The sequence below is a fragment of the Homarus americanus genome, unplaced genomic scaffold, assembly GCF_018991925.1.
Source record: "Homarus americanus isolate GMGI-L3 unplaced genomic scaffold, GMGI_Hamer_2.0 scaffold50924, whole genome shotgun sequence".
In the NCBI taxonomy this organism is placed as follows: Eukaryota; Metazoa; Arthropoda; class Malacostraca; order Decapoda; family Nephropidae; genus Homarus; species Homarus americanus.
The window spans coordinates 2,604,922-2,625,558 of NW_024718094.1; the positions used below are offsets into that span (position 1 = coordinate 2,604,922).

The 20,637-nt window shown below is 51.2% G+C and overlaps 1 protein-coding gene across 5 annotated transcripts in view; it reads right to left on the minus strand.

Annotated features, from left to right (window-relative positions):
* LOC121859112 (protocadherin Fat 4-like) overlaps positions 1-20,637 on the minus strand; it is a 52,382-nt gene that overhangs the window by 22,679 nt on the left and 9,066 nt on the right. The window contains exons 5-9 of one of the 5 annotated variants that reach the window (XM_042355805.1): positions 10,285-10,473; positions 8,711-8,833; positions 7,032-7,140; positions 6,508-6,617; positions 2,414-3,125 (exon numbers count right to left, since the gene is read on the minus strand). In XM_042355805.1, the coding sequence (XP_042211739.1) occupies positions 2,414-3,125; positions 6,508-6,617; positions 7,032-7,140; positions 8,711-8,833; positions 10,285-10,473 (1,243 nt within the window). The remainder of the gene's footprint in view (positions 1-2,413; positions 3,126-6,507; positions 6,618-7,031; positions 7,141-8,710; positions 8,834-10,284; positions 10,474-20,637) is intronic. The other 4 variants (XM_042355808.1, XM_042355807.1, XM_042355806.1 and 1 more) reach the window with 4 other exon arrangements.

The following is a 20,637-nucleotide window of genomic DNA, read 5'->3' on the forward strand; positions in this document are numbered from 1 at the left end:
GTAAGTAAATATTAATGAAAGATTTAAAGTGTAAAACAAAATAATTAATGATATAAAAGAGCAAAAAGCATAAAGAAGCCCATCAAAAATCACATTAAGGAAATCCCGGTCTGGCTCACATAGGGAAGGTGACGGGCAGATTTTGGTAACGTAACAAATACAGAAGGTCAACTCCAGACTCTCTCTTAGTGGTTCTGTTGTCGTGTCTCTTCATAAAATGGATAAAAAACGTAATATTTGTATGTTTTCTTATCATAGTTCAGTTAATTTTCCAAAGTTTGTTAATGTTTTCCTTATATTATTAAGAGCAAACCGTTTGGAAATACAGTAAGTGAAAATAAAAGAAAAGACGAGTATAGCCTCAGGTGTAACGTCACAAAAACAACAACACATTAGTATAGATTTGTTTCAGTATATTTATGGATCGAATATTTTTCTAAGACATTTGCATGACTAATTTGTCCAGGCATTAAGCAATACTGTATATTACAACTTGTTGATTAACATTACTTTGATAGTTGCTCTTAATTTATGCAATTTTGTTATAATTCTCTTTATGGAATGAAGCCGAAAGTCATAATAGACGAACCATTTTAAAGACTATTTGTGAGTAGCCTTTTCTTCGCCCGCTTTTGAGTGGCGTCATAATTATACTAGGTAAGAAATCATTAAGAGGTTTTTACGGCAGCTTTTCGTTTTCAATAAAATATTCACAAAGTGGAAGCGTGTTTCTTGGTTCTTTGAGAGTGAAGGTACGTCGGTAATATCGCACTTGAAACGTGTAGACAATATTCACGAGTACTTTTAGACTGGAGTTGACCTTTAAGGAACTTTAGCAGGATATGACAATTGTGACAGTAAACGACTCTTATGTATTGAAGGGTGTGTGTATCAGGCTAGACCCAACAGGTTCAACTATCATCTGGTATTAAGGGTGAGGTTGTTTATCAAGTTTTAACTGAAGGACTGACTCAAAATAATTCTTGCTTGGATGCTAATGGATCTAGCCTGGTCTGAGGGACACATCAGACCTGTGTTTTATTATGTTTAAATATATTCAAGATCTCTCTCTCTCTCTCTCTCTCTCTCTCTCTCTCTCTCTCTCTCTCTCTCTCTCTCTCTCTCTCTCTCTCTCTCTCTCTCTCTCTCTCTCTCTCTCTCTCTCTCTCTCTCTCTCTCTCTCTCTCTCTCTCTCTCTCTCTCTCTCTCTCTCTCTCTCTCTCTCTCTCTCTCTCTCTCTCTCTCTCTCTCTCTCTCTCTCTCTCTCTCTCTCTCTCTCTCTCTCTCTCTCTCTCTCTCTCTCTCTCTCTCTCTCTCTCTCTCTCTCTCTCTCTCTCTCTCTCTCTCTCTCTCTCTCTCTCTCTCTCTCTCTCTCTCTCTCTCTCTCTCTCTCTCTCTCTCTCTCTCTCTCTCTCTCTCTCTCTCTCTCTCTCTCTCTCTCTCTCTCTCTCTCTCTCTCTCTCTCTCTCTCTCTCTCTCTCTCTCTCTCTCTCTCTCTCTCTCTCTCTCTCTCTCTCTCTCTCTCTCTCTCTCTCTCTCTCTCTCTCTCTCTCTCTCTCTCTCTCTCTCTCTCTCTCTCTCTCTCTCTCTCTCTCTCTCTCTCTCTCTCTCTCTCTCTCTCTCTCTCTCTCTCTCTCTCTCTCTCTCTCTCTCTCTCTCTCTCTCTCTCTCTCTCTCTCTCTCTCTCTCTCTCTCTCTCTCTCTCTCTCTCTCTCTCTCTCTCTCTCTCTCTCTCTCTCTCTCTCTCTCTCTCTCTCTCTCTCTCTCTCTCTCTCTCTCTCTCTCTCTCTCTCTCTCTCTCTCTCTCTCTCTCTCTCTCTCTCTCACTCTCTCTCTCTCTCTCTCTCTCTCTCTCTCTCTCTCTCTCTCTCTCTCTCTCTCTCTCTCTCTCTCTCTCTTCTCTCTAATATCTGGACCATTTCATATTTCGATGGGTAGTATTGTATTATTTGCATTACTATTTCTTTTATACAAATTTAAGTGAACTCTGCTGATATTTAGTAAGTGAATGTGTAACTTGTGGGACCCATCAGTAACACCTGTCATTTAGAATCAAATTTTATAGTTAATACTGCCAAGATTACACCTGCTTTAGAGAGAGAAACACGCATGATTATAGATGTATTATAGAATTTTGTGTGGATGCATCTTGACGTTAGACGTTGGCGGACGGACTACGTGTTGTTGCCTTTGTGTATTAACCAAGATAAAAAACAAACAGACACGCACACACCAGACATCTAATGCCTTAAAAGTGCAGTCAGACTTGTCATCTTGTTATGCTGTGGTCAGTTCACCAGCGCCCGAATTATCCAAGAGTTGTTGTTTGGGATGGATTGAGTTGTTAGATCACATTCAAAAATTAAACAGACGGTAAGGAACTGCAACATGAAAATGATGTGTTATTACAAACCCTGAGTACTATGCGATGTGGAGGGACTCGATCCTAGAGAAGAGTCTGTGGTAGGGCACGGTGGACAAGAGGAGGGAGAGGTGGGCATGTCGGTAAGGATGGAGGTACACGGTGGGCAGGTGGTGGTAGGGGAGGTGGGCATGTCGGTAACGAGGGAGGTACACGGTGGGCAAGTGGTGGTAGTGGAGGTGGGCATGTCGGTAACGAGGGAGGTACACGGTGGGCAGGTGGTGGTAGGGGATGTGGGCATGTCGGTAACGAGGGAGGTACACGGTGGGCAAGTGGTGGTAGGGCAAGAGGTAGAGGTGGTGTCACCATCTGTTGTATGTGGTGATGGTGGCGTGGAGGAGGGAGATGTACCTGGGGTGGTAGTGGTAGGACAGGGTGGACAGGACTGCACAGTGGATAACCAGGTGGAGAGGGTGGAACATGGTGGACACGACGTTGTGACACCTGGGTCGGTGGTGGTACAAGGTTCACAGGTGGTGGCATCCGTAGTGCAGACGACGGGCTCAGTGGTGGGGCACTCACTGGTGGTAGGGCCGGGGGTACTGGTGCCCTCTGAGGTGAACTCGGTGGTTGGACAGGTACACATGGGACAGGTGGTGGCTTCACTGGTGGAGATGGTGGTGGTTGTGATGGTAGTAGTGGGTACTGGTGGTAGGGTAACTTCCAGCACGGTGGTACTTTTTCCCCCACTGTTGTCTGCAGCCTGGGGATGACCACAGTAAGGTGGGAGGAGGGTTGTCAGTCTAGTGAAAGAGATCTGAAGACTTATTCTGATAATATAATTTGAGGTGCTTGGATGGAGGATGGGTTGTGTTGGGTCAATGGATAAACCTTCATTGCAATGTCTATGAACAGAATGTCAATTTAAAGTGGGTGTGAAGAGGTAGCCAATCCGCTAACAAGTACAGTAGCTGTAGTGAAGAAACGGTTGAGGAAGCCAGCTTAAGGTTATCATGATTAGGAAGCCAATATACATTACTAAGATTGAGGAAGCCAAAGAGGTAGATGTTGAGAGTTGTGACGAAGGTAACCAAAAAGTTAAAGGTAGAACAGACAAATCTACTAGGTGCCAGGTATGCAGGAGACCTCAACGGGATGTGAAACCGACGTACCATACTCTCTTCGTGTAGTCCCTGTACGTTTGTGTTTCATGTGACACTGGTTACCTGTGTCTTGTTTGGGTCATGGGCACTTTTTTGTGATTTGTTTGTCTTGTAGCTATGTTAAGAGTCCAAGGAAACGCTCACATGTGGTACAGTTCTACACATACACAGTACAGTATATTATAGCACATGGTTCACACTCAATATTTCACCTCACTACGGTGGTGTAAGTGCCTGGAGAATTTCTTTGTCAATAAATCTCGCCCTATTGTCGTATATCTACTCAAAGATCACGAAAATATTTAACAACAATTGAGCAAAAGTCAAGGATTTATAGCCAGGAAAAATATTGATTTACTTTAGTAATATTATTCACTCGCTTGCACAAAATACACGAGGTGGTCGTCACCTTCGCGGCGTTAATGAGTCATAATGCAGTAATGTATTACCCAGATCATTTTATATTTGGAGCAAAACATCATGGTCCAACAAAATATGATCCCTGCTGTGCTGTGGTAGCACTTGTCTTCACCTTCCCACAGCATTTTGTTTGTACATTAATGGAACAGTTTGTCCACTTTCAATTAGATGTAGTCCACTGTATAGTAAGTGAATTAAGCATTATAGATTCAAAATGATACTGAAGAATTACTCCGAATGCATCTTACAGAATCGCGATTTGTGATCTTACTTAATATTTACACTGGGTGTGATTTTGACATCTTAGATAATGGCTAGTAACCGTGGAGGTGAGAACTTCTTTGTGAGTTTAAAGTAGTGAACAAGATGACTGAAGAGTAGAAGAGATAGTGAAAGTAAAGTACAGTTAAAATAATAAAAAGGCTTTTATTACCGAGGTCTGGTGGCTACTGTAAACCTATTACTTGCGCAGTGTATACTGAAACAGCTGATGACTTGTGCCAGTGTGTGGGCGAAGATATGTCGACAGTGAATGAGAATTACTCGAGGAGGAGGTAAGAAGTGTCTTTGATAGCGACTAAATGGTAATGAAAAGAAAATTATTTGAAAACCGTGTGAATCAGATCTGTACAAGGGAAATAAGATACTAGTTTTAATAATTAGTTATCAAAAAGATAATATATATGCAGTTTGGTCAACCATTAAGGTAATAATCAATTGCAGGAAATCAGTAATATTCTTAAGAAGAAAGAAATACTTAAGATGATTCATAAATATCAACACCTACCTTTTAATTACTTTCGTTGGAGGATTATATAAGACCTAATGTAAATATTCTGTCTCTGTTGGGCTCAGGTTGGGTTAGCATTTATACAGAATTTTTTGTGGGCCGCGACTCAGGGCCAACCATCTGACGTCTGTTGACACTCTCTTAGCAGACATGATGAAAATATAGAATGATACTGTTGGTATAAACAAAGGCCCATATCCACGTTGTCAGTAAAAGATGCTACTCTACTTTGCTGATGGTTAAAACACATATTAAAGGTTGAGCCGACACATACAGCATTACAGCAGCCTATGTACAACATTGCTGTATCACCCAGCATAAGCCACCACTACTACAAATTCCAATGATGTACTGAACTGACACAACTTACCCTGCTTGACATAGTGGAGATAATGGCAAGTCAAGCTTACGGTGGCTCAGGTCTTCTGTAGTACACATTACCCCACCTCTTCCCGTCTTACACTTACCAAGACACAAAAATGCAGGCCTCCTCCCATGTATTTAATTTTCCATCATTTTCTGAAGAACTAACACTGTATCCTTAAAATTAAACACATTTACAGTCTCCTGTGTTTAGTACCTCAAAACAGAATTGTGGTACTTCCTGTTTATACAAGTTAATAACACAAGGCACCTCTGATTATGCAAAATATCACTGATTAAAATGCAAGTAATTATGAAAAAAATAAGAAATTCATGACATAAGTGAGAGATGTCTAAACTAACACATTAAAGTTGAAAATGGTTAGATAATATGACCTAGATATTCATGGTACAGCACTTCTTGACAAATTCCTTGGCCATTTAAATAATCTATCTAAAGTTACTGAGCTGGGAGAATAACCCTACACCCCCCACCCCCACCACCCCTATCCTGAAGGGAATGGTATCATCACCACCACCACCTCAACTAAAACTCCATCACCACCACCTCAACTAAACCTCTATCACCACCACCACCTCAACTAAGCCTCCATCACCACCACCTCCTCAACTAAGCCTCCATCACCACCACCTCCTCAACTAAGCCTCCATCACCATCACCACCTCAACTAAGCCTCCATCACCACCACCTCCTCAACTAAGACTCCATCACCACCACCACCTCAACTAAGCCTCCATCACCACCACCACCCTCAACTAAGACTCCATCACCACCACTTCCTCAACTAAGACTCCATCACCACCACCTCCCCTCAACTGCCTCCATCACCACCACCCACCTCAACTAAGACCCATCACCACCACCTCCCTCAACTAAGCTCCATCACCACCACCACCTCAACTAAGACTCCATCACCACCACCTCAACTAAGACTCTCACCACCACCTCCTCATCCTTTCCATCACCACCACCACCTCAACTAAGACTCCATCATCACCACCTCCTCAACTAAGACTCCATCACCACCACCTCCTCAACTAAGACTCCATCACCACCACCTCCTCAACTAAGCTCCATCACCACCACCACCTCACCTCCATCACCACCACCTCCTCAAGACTCCATCACCACCACCTCCTCAACTAAGCCTCCATCACCACCACCTCCTCAACTAAGACTCCATCACCACCACCACCTCAACTAAGCCTCCATCACCACCACCTCCTCAACTAAGCCTCCATCACCACCACCACCTCAACTAAGCCTCCATCACCACCACTTCACCCCAGCCACCACCTGACCTCACTATACCCCCCCCCCCTTTCCCTCATCAGACACTATACTATTGCATGATGAGAACAAAACTTGAGTTACACAATAGACTCACCGTGATGATGAAGCTGACCCAAACGTTAACCAGGATGTCTTGGTCCAGCTCCCTTGTAACCCTCACCTCGCCCGTCTTCTCATCGATGCTGAAGTAATTTGTTCCTGGAACTTAACGTCAACACAAACCCATCATTAGTCATCTGTTAGTTGGGCTCTATAACTGCTTGTTCATATCAGAGGTTCAATGTCAACACAATGATTTGGGATTCAGTGTTTTTATGTGGGTGCAAATTTGGCTTGACAGCTACAGTATATTAAGCACACACACACACACACACACACACACACACACACACACACACACACACACACACACACACACACACACACACACACACACACACACACACACACACACACACACACACTGGTTCCCAAAACAATATATTGACAATTGTGAACTCCTGAAATATGTAATATAAATACTGAGATATAAATTGACGTTTATTGCATCTTATCGTCAATAAGTGTCATAGCATTAGAGGAAACTGTACATTATTATGAGGTGTATGTTTATCTTACTGTCACTGCGGGCGTCCTTCATGGTGTAGGTGATGGGGGAATTGATGTCCTTGTCCCCGTCCGTAGCGCTGATGGGTTCAGGCACCGTAACTAAGGCATCGTCTGAGGGCTGAACACATTATACAAGTCATTCCTCCTTGTTATAATATTTTTAGTCGACCAGTAATGTGTATTTTCTGAGTGATTGACAAACTGACTTAATGAGTGAACGACCCGCTAAGATTATTTTTGCTAACAGACTGATTACTGACTGACTTAATGACTGAACAAAGAATGGGGGAGATTGCAGCGAGCCTATTGGTCACTTAAGATAATAGTTTTTGTTATGGTTTCCTGCCTCTCCCAGTACAGCAGAGAAATTGCCACCCTTGTTACTGTCTCAGTATGGGATGCCCATATCATTAGTGACGAGAGACAAGGGGATAAGATTTTTTTTTACACTTCTGAAGCCGCGACCTGACCACTGAACCACTCACTACTATCTGAAAAGGTTGACCAAACGCTAAGAAATATTAGATATACTGCGTCATATTTTGGCCCGAATGGACAGTGTTTCAGTTATTGATGAAAGCCAATAACTGGCATTTTGCAATCTGAATCGACAGTTGTATAACGTGAACTGACAAATATAGCAACACATGACGTAGGAGACATTCACTTTGAGTTCGATCATTCACTGTGTCGAGTGTCGGTAGTGAATGATCGAACTCAAAGTACAGTAGTGTTTCCTAAGTCATGTGTTCTATATTTCTTAGTTTATGTTTTACAGCTGTCACTTCAGATTGGAAAATGCCAGTTATTGACCTTCGTGCGTCGTCAATAATGAAAAATGCTGTAGTGTATAGCAGTACAGGGGTTATGTATTATGTCTTATTAAGTGATTGTCGGTACCGTAGTAATTCTTAACCTTTACTGAAGACATAATTTCCAGATAAGTAAAGTTGGGCTAGTGTAATATTAATCTTGTAACGTGCTTAAACACCTTAGTAGTTGAAGTGTAGTAAGATTATTAAAACATTAACCTCAGTCAACTTAGAAAGCTCCAAGTGGCTCTCAGAATAAGGCTTGGTGAACTGGGATGGTGCCACAGGTTTACGAGCAGGTGAGTCATGACTTAAGTGACAAGAGCTCTTCTACATAATTAATTTTCAGTTTCTTTTTTATATCTTGTTTTTAATCTGATTTCTAACGAGTGAATGTTGCATTGTGGAAGTGAGTTACCAGTCTCGGATATTCTTATTCTAGATACAGTGTAGCCCTTCTTGCAGCCTCAAACTTATATGTTTTGTCTATTAGTCCCTCGGGCTAATAAAAGGACCTTAATGGAAGCCAGTAAATATGAACAAGCATTTACTCATTTACATCCCTTAATGTGAAATATACTGCAGCCAGCATAGGTCTGTATTGTTATATTACCAAGCAAAACTCACATACTACAATGATAAGGCACTTAAAAAAAAATCCCTTGATTTTAATGTTTTTCGCCGACGAGATGAATCATTCGTCATGCAGATGGCCACAAAACACCTGGACTTGTGTATAATAAAGTTTTACATCCCGTTTGATCACAAGTTACCCAACGCCTTGAGTATCGGATTTCCCCTAGAAGTATCCTCCGTTTTAACTAGGGACTCGAGAATGGGGAGGGGGGGGGGGGCAAACAGTGTAAGGAGACTCACGGAAGATGAGTCCACGTCGGCACTGTAGAAGTCGCTGGTAAACACGGGGGCCTCGTCCGGCATGTCTATTACAGTGATACTGATGGTCGCCGAATCTGATGACAACGACGTCGCTCCCTTATCCTGTTGGGGGTTAAGGTTAAGTTAGGTTAGGTTAGGTTAGATTAGATTAAAGTAAGCACACCAGGTACGGTACATATGTTGTGTTAGGTTAGTTTAGACTAGGATAGTTTAATGAGATTGTTATATTAGGTGTAGAACTATCTTAAAATTGAGGTCATTTAAAGAATTCAAAATTGGGACGATACTGAGTTTGGGAATTGCATATTTTTATAGTGTGTCTGTGTGACATAACATCCGTGTTATGAGAACTTTGAACTCTTGAGCATATCTCCTTAACATACCTGAATTTATTATTACACATTAAGTTGGTATGGCACCGAGTTTTAGGTCCATAATCAGACTGTAAACATCTTCACACACACACACACACACACACACACACACACACACACACACACACACACACACACACACACACACACACACACACACACACACACACACACACACGTTCCCCAAAAAGAATCGTTCAGGATTATAAAAAAATACACGGTAATGAAGTAGTTAAGTAACATAGACGAATCAATGATTGATAATTAAAGCAGGAAGATTATCTGTTGCTTGATGATGTTAGAGCCTCAGTTAATGTTGATTTAGAAGACAGTGATTCGCCTTTGAAGAAAACCACTGTGTGTTGCAATTGGGCATTAACAACACTTCGTCAACTTATAATTCCATAAAATCATCATCATCCTCAAAGGGTTAAACCACTACCATCATCCTCAAAGGGTTAAACCACTACCATCATCCTCAAAGGGTTAAACCACTACCATCATCCTTTTCATCAGATTTAAACCATAATCCTTAACGGGTTAAAATATCGTCGTCAAGGGGTTTAACCATCTTCCTTAAGGGGTTAAATAATCATCTTCAAAGGGCTAAGCGATTGTCTTCACTTGCTGTGTTAAAGATAAATCATTAATTACTCCGCCATCTCACTGAGCCACAATTAAATAAAAAGAACCTTTATTCCTCTACTCTTCAGCACTGTAAGATCCAATAAGATGATTAGCTCAGTATTTTGGGAAGCTGGGTGGTTAAAACTGCTCCGGGTGACCAACACGAAGTGAATGATTCTTGCGAAAAACCTGAGTTATTTTCGGTTCTTGATTAAGAAAACAGGGTTAGATAAATTAAGTTTAAGCTAGGTTATGTAAATTAAGTTTAAGCTAGGTTAGATATGGTAAGAGTTATCTAGGTTAAGTATGGTAAGGTAAAATTAAACTAGGTGAGTTAAGCTATGGGTAGGTTAAGGAAGATAAACTTGTGACGGCATCCTGGTAAAGTAAGTTAAGATAGGTAAGATCACTTTAGGTTGCGTCGGGTAAGCTTAGGATAGATTAGGTACACAGATGTGGTAAGTTGAGTCAGATGAAGTAGGGCGCTATATTTGAGATTATCTTATGAATAACTCGACATCTTAGTGACATCCTTTATCTGTAGCGACTCACCTTGGCTATGATGGTGCAGGTGTACTTCTTGGTCTTCTCAAAATCGAGTGGTGATTTGAGGGTGAACTTGATGTTATAGGGCTTGCCAGCCACACCGCCATACTCCCCCGTGGCCTCCAAGGGACAATCCTCTACCGATACAGTGAACATGTTGTTGGGAGAGTCGCCGTCATTGTCAGAGGCTTGCACCTGGAGACAGTCACAAATTACTACAAGGGGGCACCAGGGAAAGGGCGGTTCAGCGGTTCGAATTTGTCACGACACAATTTTTTGGAGACGTGTGTGTGTGTGTGTGTGTGCGCGCGCGCGCGAAGAAGGTATGAAGGTGATTACTGAATCCCTAGACACTTTGTAAACGTCTTCTTCACGCACAGAAATTCCAGAAATGGTGTCGTGCTAAATCTGAACCAAGCCTCATTAAATTCCTTAGCACAGAGGTTAATCGCTTCCTCTGTTTCAAAGTTAAATTTTTTTACGCACCCATAGAAGCCAGTTCCTGTTACCCAGCCCATGAGCTTTTCAAACGAACTACCTGAACTATCATTCAAACTGAACTGGGAGAAGTGTCAACGAGTGCAGTCTTGACTTCATTATGTGATGGCGTTAATTGACTGGATCAGTGCAAAATTTTCTTATTAGAGTTAGAAGTTGTGCTGCAAAAGCAAATTGCAAGTAGTTAACGATTTCAGACAACCATCATTATATGTGTGTTTCATTATCATCTCTATGAAAATTGTGTGAACGGTGCTGTACCCCACCAGCCCCGCTGTTGGCTGTGCCTAGTGCTGTACCCCACCAGCCCTGCTGTTGGCTGTGCCCGGTGCTGTACCCCACCAGCCCCGCTGTTGGCTGTGCCTAGTGCTGTACCCCACCAGCCCTGCTGTTGGCTGTGCCTAGTGCTTTGCTTGCCACCAGCCCAGCCCTGCTGTTGGCTGTGCTGAGTGCTGTGCCCCACCAGCCCCTTTGTTGGCTGTGCCTAGTGCTGTACCCCACCAGCCCCTTGTTATTTTGTGCCCAGTGCTGTGCCCTGTAACCCTGCTGTTAGCTGTGCCTAGTGCTGTACCCCACCAGCCCTACTGTTGGCTGTGCCTAGTGCTGCCCACCAGCCCCACTGTTGGCTGTGCCAGTGCTGTGCCTGGCCCTTTGTGGCTGTGCCCAGTGCTGTACCCACCAACCTGCTGTGTGTTTGTTGCTGTGCCTGGCCCTGCTGGTGGCTGTGCCTAGTGCTGTACCCACCAGCCTGCTGTTGGCTGTGCAGATGCTGTGCCCACACAGCCCTGCTGTTGGCTGTGCTTGATTCTTTAATACCCCACCAGCCCGCTGTTGGCTGCCTTGAATGCCTTCCCACCAGCCCTGCTGTTGGCTGTTGCCAGTGCTTGCCCCACCAGCCTACTGTTGGCTGTGCTGATGCTGTGCCTGCTGTTGGCTGTGCCAGTGCTATACCCACCAACCCTACTGTTGTGTGCCAGTCTGCCCCTTGTGTTGGCTGCAGTGCTGTACCCCTGGCTTTACTGTTGGCTGTGCCTGCTTTTCCTTACTGTTGGCTGTGCCAGTGCTGTACCCACCAGCCCTGCTGTTGGCTGTGCCAGTGCCCTAGCCCTTCATTTGCTGTGCCCAGTGCTGTACACACTCCAACCTGCTGTTGGCTGTGCCTTAGTGCTGCACCCACCAGCCCTGCTGTTGTAGTGCTTATTTTGCAGCCCGCTTTGTTGGCTGTCCTTTAGTGCTGTACCCCCCACCAGCCTGCTGTTGGCTGTGCCTAGTGCTGTACCCCACCAGCCCTGCTGTTGGCTGTGCTTGATGCTGTACCCCCTGCCCCGCTGTTGGCACCAGCTGCCTAGTGCTGTGCCCACAGCCTGCTGTTGGCTGTGCCCAGTGCTGGCACTTTGCATTCTGCTGTTGGCTGTACCCAGTGCTGCTTACCTGTAGCCTGCTGTTGGCTGTGCTAGTGCTGCCCCCACCAACCCTGCTGTTGCTTGTTTTGGTCTGTACCCTAGCCCCTGCTGTGCCTGAGTGCCTTGCCCTACTGTTGGCTGTGCCCAGTGCTGTGCTCCACCAGCCACTGTTGGCTGTGCCCAGTGCTGTACCCCACCAGCCCTGCTGTTGGCTTTGTGCCTAGTGCTGTACCCCACCAGCCCCGCTGTTGGCTGTGCCCAGTGCTGTACCCCACCAGCCCCCGCTGTTGGCTGTGCTAGTGCTGTGCCCACCAGCCCGCTGTTGACATGCCTAGTGCTGCATGCCCCACCAGCCCTGCTGTTGGCAACACAGTGCTGCCACCAGCCCCGCTGTTGGCTGTGGCAGTGCTGTACCCCCTAGCCTGCTGTTGGCTGTGCAGTGCTGTACCCCACCAGCTCTGCTGTTGGCTGTGCCTAGTGCTGCCCTGGCCCCCGCTGTTGGCTGTGCCTGAGTGCTGTGCCCACCAGCCTGCTGTTGGCTGTGCCTAGTGCTGTGCCCACCAGCCCTGCTGTTGGCATAGCAGTGCTGTACCCCACCAGCCCTGCTGTTGGCTGTGCCCCGTGCTGTACCCACCAACCCTGCTGTTGGCTGTGCCCGGTGCTGTGCCCCACCAGCCCCGCTGTTGGCTGTGCCTGAGTGCTGTGCCCCACCAGCCTGCTGTTGGCTGTGCCTGTCTTGTGCCCCAGCCACTTTCGGTAGTATTGCCTGAGTGCTCATACTTCCTTCTCTGTGCTGCTACCCCACCAGCCCCGCTGTTAGCTGTGCCCAGTGCTGTACCCCACCAGCTACTGTTGGCTGTAGCAGTGCTGTACCATACCTACTGTTAGCTTATGCCAGTGCTGCTAGCCACTGTTAGCTTGTGCCCAGTACCTTGCCCCTGCTTCCTACTGTTAGCTGTGCCCAGTGCTGCTGCTCTGCTGTGGCTGTGCGTACCCCACCAGCCCTTTGTTTGGCTGTGCCCAGTGCTGCTGCACAGCCCCTGTTGGCTGTGCCTGTGCTGTACCCCACCAGCCTGCTGTTGGCTGTGCCTAGTGCTGCCCACCAGCCCCACTGTTGTGTGCCCAGAATGCTGCCCCACTAGCCCCTTGGCTGTGCCCAGTGCTGTGCCCTTTTGTTGGCTGTGCCCAGTGCTGTGCCCCCACCAGCTGCTGTTGGCTGCAGTGCTGCTTCCCACCAGCCCACCTGTTGGCCTTTCAGTGCTGCTTCCCCACCAGCCCGCTGTTGGCTGTGCCAGTGCTGTACCCCACCAGCCCCGCTGTTGGCTGTGCCAGTGCTGCTTTACCAACCTGCTGTTGGCTCCTTGCCCGGTGCTGTACCCCACCAGCCCTGCTGTGGCTGTCTTTGATGCTGTGCCACCAGCCCCACCTGTTGGCTGTGCCTAGTGTAGCCACCCACCAACCCTGCTGTGGCTGTGCCCAGTGCTGTACCCCAGCCCCCTTTGTTGTGTGCCCGGTGCTATGCCACCCGCCCCACTTTGGCTGTGTGCCAGTGCTGTGCCCACAACCCCCTGCTGTTGGCTGTGCCTAGTTGCTGTACCCCACCAAAACCCTGCTGTGGCTGTGCCTAGTGCTGCCCCACCAGCCCTGCTGGCTGTGCCCAGTGTGTACCCCCACCAACCCTGCTGTTGGCTGCCCAGTGCTGCTTCCCACTAACCCTGCTGTTAGCTGTGCCCGGTGCTGTACCCACCAGCCCCGCATTGGCTGTGCAGTGCTGCTTTGCTTCCCCCTTGTTGTGCCCAGTGCTGTACCCCAGCCCTTTGTTGGCTGTGCCTAGTGCACCATACCCCAGCCCTGCTGTTGGCTGTGCCCTAGTGCTGTACCCCCACCAGCCCCGCTGTTGGCTGTGCCCCTGAGTGCTGTACCCCCAGCCCTGCTGTTGGCTGTGCCAGAAGGTAACATACCCCTGGCCCCACTGTGGCTGTGCTTGTGCTGTGCCCCACCAGCCCTGCTGGCTGTGCCCAGTGCAGCCGCCCCACCAGCCTGCTGGGCAAACAGCATGAACAACAGCACTTACCCTGCTGGCTGGCTATTCTTCCTTGCCCACCAGCCCCACTTCCCATTATTGCCCAGTGCTGTTTCCCCACCAGCCACTGTGGCTGTGCCCAGTACTGTCCCTGTAGCCCTGCTGGTAGCTGTGCCCAGTGCTGTACCCCTGGCCTGCTGGCCAGCTGTGCCTGTCTGCTACCCCACTAGCCCTCTGTGGCTGTGCCTAGTATATACCCTGCTGTTAGCTGTTTGCCCAGTGCTGTGCCCACAGCCTGCTGTTGTGTGCCCAGTGCTGCCCCACCAGCCCTGCTGTAGCTTGTGCCTGATGCTGTACCCCCCAGCCCTGCTGTTGGCTGTGCCCAGTGCTGTGCCCCACCCAGCTGTGGCTGTGCCCAGTGCTGTGCCCCACCAGCCCTGCTGTGCTGATGCTGTACTTACCAGCCTGCTGTGGCTGTGCACCCCTAGTGTTTTGTGCCCTAGCCCTTTCATTGTGCCAGTGCTTAACCAGTACCTGCTGTTGGCACCCAATAGCAGTGCTGTACCCCACCAGCCCTGCTGGCCCAGCTGTACCTGGTGCTGCACCCACCATTTCGCATTGGCTGTGCTTAGCAGTGCTGTGCCCCACCAGCCTGCTGTTGGCTGTGCCCTAGTGCTGCCCTGGCAACCCTGCTGTTGGCTGTGCTGGTGCTGCCCCCACCAGCCACATTGGCTGTGCCTAGTGCTGTGCCTGTGCTGCTGTTGGCATGCCTAGTGCTGTGCTCACCAACCTGCTGTTGGCTGTGCCCGGTGCTGTACCCCCCAGCTCTTTATTGCTGTGCCCAGTGCTGTACCCCCTGTCCTGCCAGGCCTGAATATGTACTCCACCCTGTCTGTTGGCTGTGCCAGTGCTGTACCCCACCATCTGCTGTTGTGTGCTGTACACAGTCCTGCTGCAGTGCTGCCACCCACCAGCCCTGCTGTTGGCTGTGCCTGGTGCCTTCTTTCCCACCCAGCCCTGCTGTTGGCTCCTTCACTGAGTGCTGTACTCCACCAGCCCTGCTTGTGCTTTAGTCTTCACCCACCAGCTCTGCTGTTGGCTGTGCCAGTGCTGTACCTGTTGGCTGTGCCCAGTGCTTCTTTACCAGCCTGCTGTTGGCTGTGTGCCTAGTGCTGTACCCCACCAGCCCCGCTGTTGGCTGCTTGCCCATTGCACTTGCCCAGCCTGCTGTGGCTGTGCCCCGTGCTGTACCCCAGCCCTGCTGTTGGCTGTGCCCCTGATACTTGTGCTCCCTGCTGGCCCCTTGTTGGCATGCCCAGTGTGTACCCCACCAACCCTGCTGTTGGCTGTGCTAGTGCTGTACTCCACCAGCTGCTTCCTTGTGCTTGATGCTGTACCCCACCAGCCCCCTTGTTGGCTGTGTTTCAGCCTCCACCAACCCACTGCCTGTTTGGCTGTGCTTCCTACTGTTTCCTTGGTGCTGTACCCCACCAGCCTGCTGTTGGCTGTGCCACCCACCAGCCTGCTGTTTGGCTGTTACCTAGTGCACCCACCCATTTGCTGTGCTAGATGCCCCACCCAGCCTGCTGTTGGCTGTGCCTGGTGCTTTGGCTGTGCTGTGCTGTACCAGCCCTTTGTTGGCTGCCTAGTGCTGTTTTACCAGCCCGCTGTTGGCTGTGCCCCGTGCTGCCCCAACCCTGTTGGCTGTGTGTGCCCCCACTGTGGCCCCACTGTGGCTGTGAGTGTGTATCACCAGCCCCACTTTCAGTGGCTGTGCCCGGTGCTGTCCCCTGGCCCCGCTGTTGGCTGTGCTTGCCCCCACCAACCCTGCTGTTGGCTGTGCCCGGTGCTGTACCCCACCAGCAGCCCTGCTGTTGGCTGTGCCTGATGCTGTACCCCACCAACCCCGCTGTTGGCTGCCCAGTGCTGTACTCCCACCAGCCCCTTTGTTGGCTGTGCCCGTGCTGCCTTCCCACCTACATTCTTGCTGTGCCTAGTGCTGTACCCCACCAGCCCCATGTTGCTTTGTTGCTGCCCACCAGCCCACTGTTAGCTGTGCCTAGTGCCTTGCCCCACCAGCCTGCTGTTGGCTGTGCCTGGTGCTGCATGCCCACAGCCCTGCTGTTGCTGTGCCTAGTGCACTTACCCCTGTTGTGCCAGTGCTGCCCAGCCCCTTTATTGCTGTGCCCAGTGCTGCCCCCCACCAACCTGCCTGTTGGCCTGTGCCCTGAGTGCTGTACCCCCACCAGCCCACCATTGGCTGTACTGGTGCTGTGCCCACCAGCCCGCTGTTAGCTGTGCCCTTGGGCCCATGCCCCACCAGCCCTGCTGTTGGCTGTGCCTGGTGCTGCCGCACACTGGCCTCTGTTGTTGGCTTGCCTAGTGCTGTCCCCCACCAGCCCCGCTGTTGGCTGTGCCTAGTGCTTTTATGCCCACCAGCCACTGCCTTGGCTGTGCCTAGTGCTGCCCCACCAGCCCTGCTGTTAGCAGCTGCCAGTGCTGTGCCCCACCAGCCCCTGCTGTTGGCTGTGCCCCGGTGCTGTGCCCCACCAGCCCCTGCTGTTGGCTGTGCCTAGTGCTGTACCCCCACAGCCCCTTTGTGCTGTGCCTAGTGTGCTGTACCCCACCAGCCCTGCTGTTGGCTGTGCCCAGTGCTGTACCCCCCTTTGCTGTTAGCTGTGTGGCGATTGCTGTGCCCACCAGCCACTGCCAGTGGCTGTGCCTGATGCTGTACCCCACCAGCCCTGCTGTTGGCTTGTGCCAGTGCTGTGCCCCCACCAGCCCTGCTGTTGGCTGTGCCAGTGCTGGCAGCACCACCAGCCCCTACTGTTGGCTGGCAGTGCTGTACCCAACCCTGCTGTGCTGTGCCCAGTGCTGTGCCCCACCAACCCTGCTGTTGGCTGTGCCCCGGTGCTGTACCCACCAGCCTGCTGTTGGCTGTGCCTAGTGCAACCTTACCCCCCACCTGTTACTGCTGTTGGCTTGTGCCCAGTGCTTAGCCCCACCCAACCCTGCTGTTGGCTGTGCCCCAGTGCTGTGTACCCCCCACCAGCCCTGCTGTTGGCTGTGCCCAGTGCTGTACCCCACAGCCTGCTGTTGGCTTGTGCCCAGTGCTGTGCCCCACCAGCCCCTCTGTTGGCTGTGCCCGGTGCTGCTTCATCTGTCTTTGGGTGTGTGCCCACTAGCCTGCTGTTGGCCGTGCGGTGCTGTTACCAACCTGCGTGGCTGTGCTTGCCCGGTGTCCCAACCTGCTGTTGGCTGTGCCTTGGTCTGCTGGCACCCCACAACCCCGCTGTTGGCTGTGCCCTAGTGCTGCACCCCCTGGCAGCCACACTGTTGGCTGTGCCTAGTGCTGCTTCCCTGGCCACTGTTGGCTGTGCCTGAGTGCTGTACCCCTAACCCTGCCATTGGCTGTGCCTGGTCGCTGTACCCCACCAACCCTGCTGTTGGCTGTGCCCGGTGCTGTGCCCACCAGCCCCACTGTTGGCTGTGCTGGTGCTGTGCCCCACCAGCCCTGCTGTTGGCTGTACTGGTGCTGTGCCCCACCAGCCCCTTTGGTGGCTGTGCTAGTCTGCACCCCACCAGCCCCTTTGTTGGCTGTGCCTGAGTGCTGTACCCCACCAGCCTGCTGTTGGCTGTGCCTAGTGCCTTGCCCTAGCCCTGCTGTTGGCTGTGCCTGGTGCTGTACCCCACCAGCCCGCTGTTGGCTGTGCCCGTGCTGTACTCCACCAACCCTGCTGTTGGCCATGCCTGATTAACAGCCCTGTAGCCCACTTTGGCTGTGCCTAATGCACATGCCCACCAGCCCTGTATTGTTGGCTGTGCTGTGTATTACCCTGGCTGCTGTTAGCAGCTGTGCAGTGCACCCCACCAGCCCTGCTGTTAGCTGTGCCCTAGTGCTGCACCCCCCAGCCCCACTGTTAGCTGTGCCCAGTGCTGCTTTTACCAGCCCTGCTGTTAGCTGTGCCCAGTGCTGCTTACCCCTGGCTTTGCTGTTGGCTGTGCCCAGTGCTGTCCCACCCTTCCCCTACTGTTGCTGTGCCCTAGTGCTGTACCCCACACCAGCCCTGCTGTTAGCTGTGCCCAGTGCTGTACCCCTGTGGCCTGCTGTTGTGGCTGTGCCCAGTGCTGTGCCCCACCATTCCCTGCTGTTGGCTTCCTAGTCCTTTCCCTGTGTGTGCCAGTGCTATTTTACCAGCCCTACTGTTGGCTTGTGTGATGCTGTTGCCCCCACCCCTTTGTTGGCTGTGCCCGTGCTGTGCCCACCAGCCCTGCTGTTGGCTGTACTTTCAGGTGCTGCACCCCCACCAGCCTGCTGTTGGCTTACGCACAAGTGCTGCCCCACCAACCCTGCTGTTGGCTGTTGCCTAGTGCTGTACCCCACCAACCCTGCTGTTGCCAGCAACACTTGCCCTGGTGCTGTACCCACCAAGCCTGCTGTTGGCTGGCCCGCACAGTGCTTGCCCACCAGCCCTGCTGTTAGCTGTGCTAATTGCTGTACCCCTGGCCGCTTTGGCTACCTTGATGCTTGCACCCCACCAACCCCTGCTGTTGGCTGTGCCCTAGTGCTGTGCCCTGGCTTTGCGTGGTGGCTGTGCCCGTGCTGTGCCCCACCAGCCCCGCGCTGTTGGCTGTGCCCGGTGCTGGCGCCCCACCAGCAACCCTGCTGTTGAAACATGCCCGGTGCTGCCCACCAACCCTGCTGTTGGCTGTGCTGGTGCTGGCACCCCACCAGCAGCCCTGCTGTTGGCTGTGCCTAGTGCTGCTTTTACCAGCCTACTCTTTCTTGGCTGTGCCTGATGCTGTACCCCACCAGCACCACTGGCAGCTGTGCCTAGTGCTGTATTCCACCAGCTACTGCGGTAGCTGTGCCCAGTGCTGTACCAGCCCTACTGTTGGCTGTGCTGAGTGCTGTACCCCACCAGCCTGCTGTAGCTGTGCACTGTGCTGCTTTACAGCTCTGCTGTTAGCTGTGCCCAGTGCTGCTTTTACCAGCCCTGCTGTTGGCTGTGCCTAGTGCTGTATTCCTGTAGCTCTGCTGTTAGCTGTGCCAGTGCTGTGCACCAACCCCTGCTGTTGGCTGTGCCCAGTGCTGCTGCACCCCAGCCTGCTGTTGGCTGTGCCTGGTGCTGTATTCCACCAGCTCTGCTGTTAGCTGTGCCCAGTGCTGTACCCCTTAGCCCTGCTGTTGGCTGTTGCGCACTGGTGCTGTACCCCACCAGCCCTGCCAGTGGCTGGCCTTTCAATGCTGTAGCCCACCAGCCTGCTGTTGGCTGTGCCTGATACTGCCACCCCCACCAGCCCTGCTGTTGGCTGTGCCAGTGCTGTACCCCACCAGCCCACTGCTGTTTTGGCTGTGCCTGATGCTGTACCCCACCAGCTCTGCTGTTGGCTGTGCCCAGTGCTGTGCACTAACCCCTGTTGGCTGTGCCTAGTGCCATGCCCCACCAGCCCTGCTGTTGGCTGTGCCTAGTGCTGTGCCCCACCAGCCCCACTGTTGGCTGTGCCCAGTGCTGTGCTCCACACCTGTATTGGCTGCTGGTGCTGCCTCCACCCCAGCCACTGCTGTTGGCTGTGCCTGAGTGCTGTGCTCCACCAGCCCTGCTGTTGGCTGTGCCTAGTGCTGTACCCCACCAGCCCGCTGTTTGCTGTGTGCCCGGTGCTGTACTCCTGGCAACCTGCTGTTGTTTGTGCTGAAATGCTTCCATGCTCCACCAACCCTGCGTGGCTGTGCCCAGTGCTGCCACCCCTGGCCCACTGTTGGCTGTGCCTAGTGCTGTGCTCACCAGCCACTGCTGTTGGCTGTGCCTAGTGCTGTACCCCACCAGCCTGCTGTTGGCTGTGCTTGATGCTGTACCCACCAACCCTGCTGTTGGCTTGTGCCTGATGCTGCCCACCAGCCTGCTGTTGGCCTGTTGCTGTATTCCACCAGCTACCTTGTTGGCATGCCCAGTGCTGCCCACCAGCCTGCTGGCCAGCTTGTTAGCAGTTAACCAGCCTTACCAGCCTGCTGTTGGCTGTGCCTGATGCAGCCTTGGCTTTCCTGCTGTTGGCTGTGCCAGTGCTGTGCCCCACCAGCCTGCTGTTGGCTGTGCCTGGTGCTGTGCCCTGGCCCTGCTGGTGGCTGTGCCCTGGTGCTGTACCCCACCAGCCTGCTGTTAGCTTATTGCCCGGTGTGCCCCTGGCTTCCCTGCTGTTGGCTGCTGTTTACCCCCACCAGCCTGCTGTTGGCTGTGCCTAGTCTTTGTATTCCACCAACCCTACTGTTGGCTGTTACTGGTGCTGTACCCCACCCAGCCCTGCTGTTAGCTGTGCCTGATGCTGCCCCACCAGCTCTGCTGTTGGCTGTGCCCAGTGCTGCTTGCCCCACCAGCCCTGCTGTTGGCTGTGCCTGAGTGCTGTGCCCACCAGCCCTGCTGTTGGCTGTGCCTAGTG